This window comes from Gambusia affinis, linkage group LG13, assembly GCF_019740435.1.
Source record: "Gambusia affinis linkage group LG13, SWU_Gaff_1.0, whole genome shotgun sequence".
NCBI classification, from domain to species: Eukaryota; Metazoa; Chordata; class Actinopteri; order Cyprinodontiformes; family Poeciliidae; genus Gambusia; species Gambusia affinis.
The window spans coordinates 16996864-17007587 of NC_057880.1; the positions used below are offsets into that span (position 1 = coordinate 16996864).

General features: G+C 37.2%; 1 protein-coding gene across 5 annotated transcripts in view; it reads left to right on the top strand.

The window, feature by feature from the left end:
• The window catches only part of LOC122842560 (collagen alpha-1(XIX) chain-like), a 128542-nt gene that overhangs the window by 112078 nt on the left and 5740 nt on the right, over window positions 1-10724 (top strand). For 3 of the 5 annotated variants that reach the window (XM_044136543.1, XM_044136544.1, XM_044136545.1), the window contains one exon: window positions 7089-7166. In XM_044136543.1, coding sequence (XP_043992478.1) covers window positions 7089-7166 — 78 coding nt within the window. Of the gene's footprint in view, window positions 1-1645; window positions 4900-7088; window positions 7167-10724 lie in introns of those variants that run through there. The other 2 variants (XR_006372582.1, XM_044136546.1) reach the window with 2 other exon arrangements.

The following is a 10724-nucleotide window of genomic DNA, read 5'->3' on the forward strand; positions in this document are numbered from 1 at the left end:
AAGTAGTGAATAATTAAAATTAAAGCAAAAGGAAATAATTCACAGTTTTATGTTTTTTGACAAATAAAAATCTGAAAAGGGTTGCATAAGGTTGTGTCCTTAACCCACGACTCTACGGTAATTTTCAGAAAAATCTCATGCTATCAATCGTCTTCACAGTTTTCCTATTTCATAACTGGCGTCCTCTTGTGTTTAACTTCATTTTTAATATAAATGCGACGGTTTTGTAAACTCCTAGAGAACAGCGTAATGAAGACTAGTGAACACACCAGAAAGGTCCAAGAGAACGTTGTGAACAAGTTTAAGATTAGGATTTGAAGCAAAGTCTACCGAGACACGGCCATCCAGTCCAGACCTGGAGAGCGACAGCTAAGATATGTCTCTACTCCAACATATCTGAATCACTTGGCTGTCTTCCCTCATCAGCATGATATTCAACTCTACAGATGCCTAGTAGTGAGATATTCTTTTGATTCAGGTGTGGTGGAGAAGGCAACCATGTAAAAGTTTCAGGATTGTAGCTTTCAAGGATTGGACCTAGCCTGACAGGCTGGGAGGAGATCAATAATCAAAGACGCAGCCAAGAGCCCCATTGTAACTCAGAAGGAGCTGCACAGTTCCACGGCTCAGAGCGAAGAATCTTTTGACAGGAAAGCTATTAGTCATGCACTCCACAAACCTGGACTTTATGAAAGCGTTCCAAGAAGAAAGCCATTGTTAAAAGAAAGCCATAAGAAGTCCAGTTTACAGTTTGCCAAAAGTCATGTAAGGTACATAGCGAAACAATAAAGGAACAAACTGCTTTATAGTCGAGTATAAAACAGTTTGCTATGAGGATGTTTCTTGTTCAGCACAGATGGTGAATCTGGTAATAGATGAATGGAAGACAGCTGGAGCTAAAGACAAGACAATCCTGGAACAAAAACCTGTTAGAGGTTGCAAAAGAAACTTGAGACCAGAGTGAAGGTTTATCTTCCACCAAGATCAAAGCATATTCAGGTGTTAAAATTTCTTAGAGACCACACCTAAGTTCTTCAGGGATCTGTGGCAAGACTTCACTATTGTTTTTCAGACATCCTCTTCATCCAGTCGGATTTCATTAATTTGAGCAATTTTGTATTTTGCAATTTTGGAAGAATGAGAACTAATGCCATCTTCCAGTTTTCTATTAAATATTTCTTGCAAATAGCAAATAAAAATGCATCCCACATTTTAAAATTTTCATGTCTAAACATTTGGAAAACCCTATTTAATTCCCTTTCATTTCACAATTTAGCATTTATGTTAGTTATCTATCAATACATGTAATCCCAATAAAGTAAACAGAAGCTTGTCTTTGCAGCATGACAAAATGTGAAAACATTTAGGAAAATTAATACTTGCACCAGAGCTTTAAAAATGAATGAATAAATAAAATGAAACTTTGAGCAAACAACTGCACTCTGCACTGTTGCCCAGACTGCACTTGATAGACGGAAGAGTTACCGTTGTAAAATCGCACTGTTTTCCATCTCATGTAGGCTACTCACTTATGCATGTTTTTGTTATGAGAAGAGCTGATCTGAACTGTTGTAGATTGCTTGGAATGGGGTCAGGCTGACAGTTCTACTCTGTATGGATTCATGAGTATTTTTCTCTTGCATAGAGCCATATATCAATGCAGACTGAGGGGCTGGGAGCAGAGGAAAGGCCAGGAGTGTGGTGCACTGCAGCTCTCTGGGAAATATGAAGACAAACGAAGAATTGGCTGTGAATAAGAGAAAATGTTATCAGTGTGGACAGAAAAGAGCTCCATTATTGATACCTCACTCAAGGAGAGAAAGCTTCTGAAATACAAAAGGAGCGTAGTTGAGTTGGAGGATGGACATTCATTATAGGACTAATCCTGACTCTCTGATTGCTCACACAACACTAATGGTTTGCTGGTCAGGCTTTGTACCTCCAACATGCTTAGATTTATTTTGTGTCCTCAGCAGAACTTTGGTAAAGCTTTGAAAGAGAAGGAGTGCTTCATGTGTTGGTGCACATCAAAGCACTGCTGCATTGGCTTTTCTCTTTAAACTTTTGTATCTACCTCACATTGTTCAAGACCATACATATATTTTAACTCAAAGCTAGAACTTCTAATGCTCGTTTCATTCATGAATAAAATACAGCTGAAACCAGATGTTTACAAACACTTCAAAATAGACTCTTTTTTTTCCCTAAATGATTGTTCCATTTACAGATAGTGAAAACATAAGATTTGAGATCAGAATAAAACATTAGACTAATAAAAAAAGCATTTTTAATTCAGAAATGTGGGCTTAATGAAAAGGGTGTGTAATATTGATTGAATATAACTACATTTTTCAAAGCACAACAGTCAGTTCAGAAGCATGAGATCAGCTCAGCGTAATGCCATACTTCTGTACTTCACAGCTATAATAATTTCCTCTGACTTGAACCGATGGTCATTACGGTGGAACACTTCAAATTTAATTTTGTCATAACACAGGACAGGTCTTTGAAAAGGAAGGTCTTGCTCCCTGCATTTTATGTTATTTTCAAATTAATGTCTTTGCGAAATGGCCTTTCAGCCCATGCTGATACAGAACTTGTTTCTTTGTGGATTACCTGCTTTAACTGGCACTTTAACAAGCTCTTTTGCTTTTGTTAATATGCACATCTCAATTCAAAACACAGTCATATGTGTGTTACGACCCAGCTCGATTGGTCGCAGCAAAAAACTGGGGGGACAAGGAAACAGGCAGTGCTTTAAGCCTATAAAAGGCATTTATTTAAAAGAATCAAAAATGGTCTAGGCGTCGGCATCAGATGGCAACTCGGATGGGGCGATCATGCCTGGTCCCTCCACTCCTTAAATACCACCCAGGTGGCCGCATAATGGAAGTGCCTCCCACTTAGAGGACCTTAATTGATAGAGTTAATTGACAGCAATATAGCACACATGCATACCGGACCGCACAGCAGGGCTGTCACATGTGGGACACAGAACCCATGTCCTTCCTGAACTTTATGATGGCTTGGAAGTCCCACGGTGTTTAAACTTGCATAATTGCTTGATAATTATTCAGATAATTCAGGTTCACAACTACTTTTCTGATATCTTTGATGATTTCTTTAGTTTTCCCAATGATGCCACACAAGAAGCAGTGTGGTCGAGGTGAAGAAAGAGGTGAAAAAACTATTTTTATTAGTCCTAATTGAACTAAAACAAGAAACATTTGGACTGATTTATTTCAATGAGAAAAAGGTGGTGTGCATGTAAAGTGCATGTAAATATCTGGTTTCCACTGTAGTTAATGTAAGTAACTACTCAACTCTAAATATTTGCCACAGGCATTACACGTCTTGGATTTTGTTTGCTTGTTTGTGCTTTTTATGCTTTTAAAGTGTGTTTTATAGGCCATTTAAAGTGCAGCTTTGCAATAAATATTTATTGAAAATAAAGAGAAAAGTTATTTCCCTTGATGCATCAAGAATTCAAAAACTTCTTAATTTTCTTTTCTTTGTTGACTTGTGACTCCACTCAGCTGGTGAGGGAGTTTGGGGTAATATTTCCTCATTATTTCTCGTCATCCTCCACTGGAGACCATGCTCCTCTGGAATATCCAATTTGACTTCTTCCCTATTGTGGCAAAATGAATTGTTTATGGAGAAAAATAACCCTGTTGAAATCATTGTCTTTCTTTTATTTTTTTCTTGTTTGTGGTTTGATTGCACAGGCGAGGAGGTCTCCAACTGTTAGAGCATGTGCCCTTGAGGACACATGCTAAAAAGCAGTTATTCTTTTACTGTACTCTTGTTTTTGTAAGCTGGTGATTTTCTATAACCTTATTCATTTTTTTTACTTTTTAGTAGCACAATAAAAATCTCTAGTGTCATTGTATAATTAATTAACTCTTTATTTAGTTTCTTTTGTTGTTGCTTTTATTTTAATGTTGTAATTTATTCTTTGTATGCTTATTTATACCTACTGAAAAAAAGTGTTGTTTTTTTTATTATTAATATTATTTGCAGTTTCAGTCAGTGCATTCTGTTTTGGAATTGCTCTGATCTTTCTTGTGCAGGATGGATGAAAATCCGAATGTTTTCGCTAGAGAAACTCCTTATGGATAGGTGTGTGTTATACATTTTTAGCGCATGCTGTTAGCATGAATTCATGGTTGTTGCTGTCAATAATGTTTTTGATTGGGTACATGGAGGTGTACTGCTGCAGTCTTATCAATCAACAATGAAACAGTATTATATGACAATATCTCTATTTTTTGTACTTTGTCCAGTAGTGTTCCTGGAAACAATTTGTTTTCAACCAAGCCCAATGTGACATTTTCGATTTCATCAGGGTGCACCAATCCAGCGTGGCTTCCAAGCTTATTGCTTTGTGTGCTATTCAGTAAATTTTTTTCATTTTGCTTAAGGTACAGTGCACTTTTCTCCATGGAACGTCTCCTCCCTGAATGAATGCCCCCGGCCCTGTGAGTGTTAAAAGAACTCTCATTATTGCAGGGATGTGTGGATAGCCCCACTTTCTTTGAGATTCCGTTTTGGAGCATTCATGAGCCTTTTCTTCTGAGATTTTCTCTGACATGTAAGCGTTGAAGCGTTTCCCCTTTGGGCCAGGCAGCAAGATGCTTGATACTCCTGTCAATGTTTCTGACGCACTCCATGCAACTCCTGGTCGTGAGACTCCATTACTTTAAGTGCCTCATGGGGAAATATTGTTGTGGCCCCTTGCCTTTTTACTTGGTATGCTGCTGTTCTCAGCTGTGAAGACTTACCCACTTTGCATGCAGAGAAAAGCTTTTAAAGGATGATTGTGTGTTTTTTGCTATGAACACCAACATTGCCTGGTCTGCCTTTTTAATGTTTGGTTTTTTTTGGGGGGTGGGGGCGTTTTTTTTCTTAACACGCTTGTGGAAATGCACTGGTCTGAAATTTGATCAATTTTCAAACCTCATGGTAATCCAATTATTATTTATGTTTAAGAACAATGTCTAACAGTGTTCAAAAAAATTTTCTCTAGGTTTCCTGGAGTGCATGTTTCTGTATATTCAAAGCATAGACAACATCTGTGTGAGTCAGAAAGGAGCTGCTGTAACACATGGTTTTATTATTAGAGCGCTATAAAAAAGTATTTTTTCCCCTTAGAAATTTCTTTTAGTTTTGCATTTTGTTTCAGGTAATTGCATGAGATGATCAAACTAATTTTAATACCAGGAAAAAAAAACCCCACCTGATTAAATACAAAAAGTCATTTTTCAATGAATGATTTAATTTATTAAAGGCAGAGAGCTTGTCAAGTCAAGCCTGCCTGCACTATCACTGGCAGCAAGAATTGCCTAAAAAGCTTTTTTATTGCAGCTGCTGTAGGTAACATTTATAAAAATATTTTTTTTTTTTGCATATTTGTTAAAACTTCTCACTATGTCGTGACAGCATAATATGAGACAAATAACCTATGAAAAAAATGTAGCTCCTTTGTGTTATTCCGTCTTCCATCTGCATGAACAACCTGCTCCTTGTCACTAACCAATCAGAGCCAGAAGGAGAGTCTTAGCACTGTCTATCAGGCTCATGTATGCACTGCTCACTGTCTCCCCATTGCTCTCTGTTACGCTACATAAACATCCCCACAGTCGAACCTGTTGTAAATGCTTGCGAGCTATTAAGCATGGCTACCAATGATGCTGAGAAACTGTTTTCTTGTACTGGTAAGTTGTTTCTAAGCTATTAGCACAGCTGCAGCATATACACAAACATGACTGACAGCGCCAAGACCTTCTTTCTAGTTCTGATTGTTTGTTTCTAATCAGGAGCAGTATATGTATTGCTGCAGATGGCAATTGGAGCACTGGGAGGAAGTGGAGGAGTTCAATTTTTTTTCCTCATATTTTCTGACTCATGTTATTCTGTCACAACACATTGACAGTTTTAACAAATGCGTAAAAAAACAGCATGTTTGTGAATAATTAATTTCAAATATTTTCAGTGTCCTCTACGGTTATTACCACTCTTTTTAAAGATGTAAAAATATCTTTAAGAAATGGTGGCTTCAATATCATAGTCATCTTTTATTGAAGGAGCATAATCAAATTAGAAATATTACAGTTTCCTTGTTTTTCCTCCTCACCATCCTGCTCAGCGTACTTGGTGGTAAGATAAACTTGGAGTTCATCAATTCATTTTTGTCATCGCTTTGAGTCTGGCCAACTACATTTATTTTATAGAAATCGTTAGGGTTGCCTAAAACTGTGCCATACCTAAAACAATGTTGTTGTTGTTTTTTTTTGTTTTGTTTTGGGGGTTTTTATCAACATGGAATTTTTTGCTTCTGAATAAATTATTGGGTAAATATTGTTTTTTTCTGATGTCTTTAGTGTGAGATTATGCTACTATATGAAAAGATGGTGTAATTTCATTGCTTCTTGAACATCTTGACGACTGTTTCCAATAAAAGTGGACAGTGCTGTAGAGTCATGGAAAAAGGATAAACACAATTTAGATTATCAACAGGGATTTTTCTAATCGTAACAGTTTTTGTGTGTGTATTTTTGATTTGGTTGTTTTTTATTCGCCCTCCAGTTTCCAAAATCAGAGCACCTGCAGTGACCCACATATTTGATGGCTGGTTGAAATAATCCTCTTTACTCTCCTCTGAAGTCTTGAAAGACATGTTCTTGTGATCCTGTCATTGTCCATGACGCCCTTCAAGAAACTAACCTGCAGATGAATTGTTTGAGGATTTCTGCTTTGACAATATGTCAGCACATCTTTTATTATTTAAAGACGTAACACTGAAAAGGGGGATTCTCGGCTGTCAGTATCTACAGACTAAAGCTGTGTCCTTCAGACAAACACAGGGCTCAACAGATGTCTGACATTTTTGTCCTGCTAGCAGTATTTAAGATGATACAATGTCTTGGTTCTTTGCCAGATAAAAAGGTTGCACAATGTGTTGCCATGTTGACACTTTAACATGCTGTGGCATTTGTTCTAATTTTTCTAACTGTACTGCGTACTCTATATAAACGATAGTTTTTTTTTGTATTTATTTGTGTTATTGTATATCTGTGTGTCCTCAGGATATCGGGGTCAGAAAGGAGAACGAGGACAGCTTGGTCTGGGGTTACCAGGAGACCCAGGACCCACTGGGCCACCAGGTGAGAAAGAAACATAGAAGGCCTTTTAACTTGAATGCTGATTGTATTGACAAACCTGACCTCTTCCCCTTCCCTTGCCCACCACTAATATAGTAAGCATAAGCATGCTTACTATAGTTTATAGTATATTGTGTTAAATTAGTTTAACATAATATTAATCATTTAGTTAAATGTAGATTTGGCAAGTGCAACATAAGAGTTTGTTTTTTGCAATCAGAATATTTTTCATTAATCCTTAAAAAACAAGTGAATATGACGTTCTTGATACTGGCATTAATAATTTAAGTTACTTAAACAAGACAACTGTAATGTCGATTAATTTTTAAGTTAAAAATTAAAAGCAACCGTAGACACAGATTGTAGACATAGCCAAACTATTACCAATCATTCTAAAAACAAATAAATAAAATCGTAATATTCACAATTTTCCTCTGTCAGAGTTTGAATTTTGCTCTGACAGCTATGTTATGGTCATTTAAGCACTCACATAAAGTAAAATATGTAGAGAAAAATGTAAGAGCGCTTTTCTGAGCTGCCACTTTTAGGTCAGATTGACCAGACATTGTACTGACAGCTATTTCCTTCCACATTCGCTTTTTTTTTTATCAGTTTTCTTACATAGTTGCTGAAAAGAAGGAAATGCATTAGACTTGTGTCAGACTAACACCTTCACAGCTTTTTAAGCCATCATTTATTATCTTCATCTTGGTGGCAAAATGCAGTCCCCAGGCTGCATTCTATTTGTTAAACCCTCATGCTGCTTTGACAAAATAAATAAATAAAAAATACCCCCCAGAGAAGAGAAATTTCTGCAGTAATGGAAAATGGCATCTGTTCTGAAAACTAAAATCCTATTGTGCCAACTTCCTGAACAAAAAGACCAAGCCATGATGTTGGCATATCCCCCTGCCGGTTTGAGAAGTGGGATTACTTCACTTACTTCAAGTCTGTGACAGCAGGAGTTTATCATTGAACTTGAAGTCACTCATGCAATCTGTGCATAATGTATGTGCGGGGGCAAAGGAAAGTTGGCTGTAGCTCCGCTGGAGAGGATAAATCACAGCTGTTGAAAGAAATCATCTCTAGAGGTGCTCGGTTATGGGAAGCACCTGCGGCATAACTAGTGGGGGTTAGACTTAAGCTGTAGTTGTATCTTGGAAAAAAAATCAGAAAGTTTTTCAAACTGACTGATATGAATGCAGGTCCACAGACTTCTGGGTTTTTTGTTTTTTTTTCCTCCATACCTTTAGATTTACAAGGTTCCTGTAAACTAGAGGAGAAAGGTTTTTTTCTTTCAGCCAAAATTTCTTCCACCTTGCCATCTTGATCAAAGATATCCAGTATCCTTGGCATCTACTCAGAGCTGGTTTCCCTTGGAGTCTAAAGGCTGGGATCCGCTCCATTCTGGAGATTCACCCAGCTGTTGTATCAGTTCAAATGCTGAGAACTAAAAATTCTCATGTTGGGCTCCAATGTCTGTGCTCTGAAAGTGGGAAAATTAACACAGGAGCAAAGACAACCCCAATGCATTAAACTGAAAATAATTAAGTTGGCATGTCCACATGTTCCATCTGTAGTCTTTGTCCTTATGTCCACAAGTGAAACATTTGTCTGGAATTGTTAATTAGTAGTTTTAACCCTGCTGCCCAAGTGGAGAGATTTAACAAACACCTCTTTTCTCGTACAGTCTGTGTTAACAGTTTACCAAATCGTTTTGTTTGTGTGAGCGGTTAAGCAGTAGATGGCTGTGGCAGTGATGGAAGGGGCAAGCTGTGTTATCACACTGAAGTAAAAGCCAAGCAGGTCTCTTTGTTCAAAGTGAGCAGGCCTTTGTTGAGCTGTCACTGCTCTGAGTGATGTAATGGACAGTCCTTTGGGAGGACTGAAGCAAAGGAGGACTCTTGTTTTTTTCTAGGCTTATCGAGATCTGTTTAAAAGACGGTGATAGGTACTTTTCCTATATACCTAAATAAAGAATCACAGACAACGTATATGAATTTTATGACAAAGCTTTTGCAAAAGGAGAAGTCTCCGAAGCAGCTTCTCCAAGCTGTTTTTCAGAGAGTTCTGATTTCCTTTTAGGCGAGCTCCTGTTTTATTGTCAAAGAAAAACAGTCAAAACAGTCAAAGGGGCAGAGGTCGTAAAAAGAACAGAGGTTGTAAACGTGTAGCCTAATCAACATGTAACCTAATCAACTAGAAAACTACTCAACTGCTCACATGAAGATAAACAGACATCCTGACCTCCACGTCAGAAAATACACACATAAGAAAGAGAACACTTTAATTAGACTGAATTTCAACTAAAGTAATAACAAAATGATAATTCCGAAAATTCTCTAACAGACGGTGTTAACGCTGGCCACTGTATCTGATGACCAGAATATAAACAGTGCGAAAAAGACCGTAAATGAAAAGTCACAGGCACTGTAGCTTCAACAACCTGTTTGGTAGGTGAGATGAGATAATAATGTCCCAGATGCCATAATCGCCTCAACATATTAGAGCGCAGAGAAATGTTAGTTCTCCTTTTCATCCTCATTAGTGCAGCTAAAAAATTCATTAATTGTAATTGAGAAATCCTTTGGTATGAATACATTTCAAACACAGATGTTGTGAACATTTCCAAAGTCACTTTGGAACATAATGATCCATGACTTCATTTCCAAACAAACCAGTGAAACCTTTCTTACTTTGTAAATAAAATAATTATGACAAACTACAGGAATTAAAAGCAAGCAGCCCAAACAGGCACGTGTCAATATAACCTTGAGTAACATAGTGTTGTTTTCAGAATATTTCGATTTTTAAGCAAGTATGCATAACATCTAATTGCTCCAATCCAATTGCTGGCATTAGAAACAGAAAATCAAAAGGTACTTGTACTGATGCTAAGATAATATAACAAACTGATCACTAAAGGTGATGTTCTAATCACTTTATTTCCCTCTAAAACAATTTGAGTCATTTTAAAATGGGTCTTTGTAAATACCAAATCACAGTCTGACATTGTATTATGATTAATGAAAGCAATGGTTTGTTTATGCTTGAAAATTCTGAAGATTTCAAGTGCGGTGAAATACCGCACTACATTTATTTAGCATCATGAATGCTGCCGTCCGTCTGAATGTTTTCGTAGCCTTCCTTCCTTTGCTCCTTTCTGCTTTTGTTTATTTTCCATTGGTCCTTCCTTCCCTCCTTTCCTTCTCCTTTGTTATCTTGTTTATTCTGTACATTTTGTCCTCAGTTTGTTTCTTCAGAACTTCCTTGTTGGTTCCTCTTCCTTCATTTCATCATTCTGTCCTTCATTTGTTCTTTTGTTTGCTTGTTTGTTCCTCTCTTACGTCCTTCTTTGCTTCCATCCTCCATTTCTTCCTTCTTTCTTCTGATCCTGTCTTTACATTGTTTCTTCCTTGCAGCCTTCATTCCTTTCAACTGTCCCCTCTTTCTTCTCCTCTCTCTATCTGTCTATGGTTTTTCAGAGGTTTTAAGATCATCAAAAATTATTATTGTCCTTTTTTTGATTGTTAGTCCATCTGATATCACTGCATTTCAAAA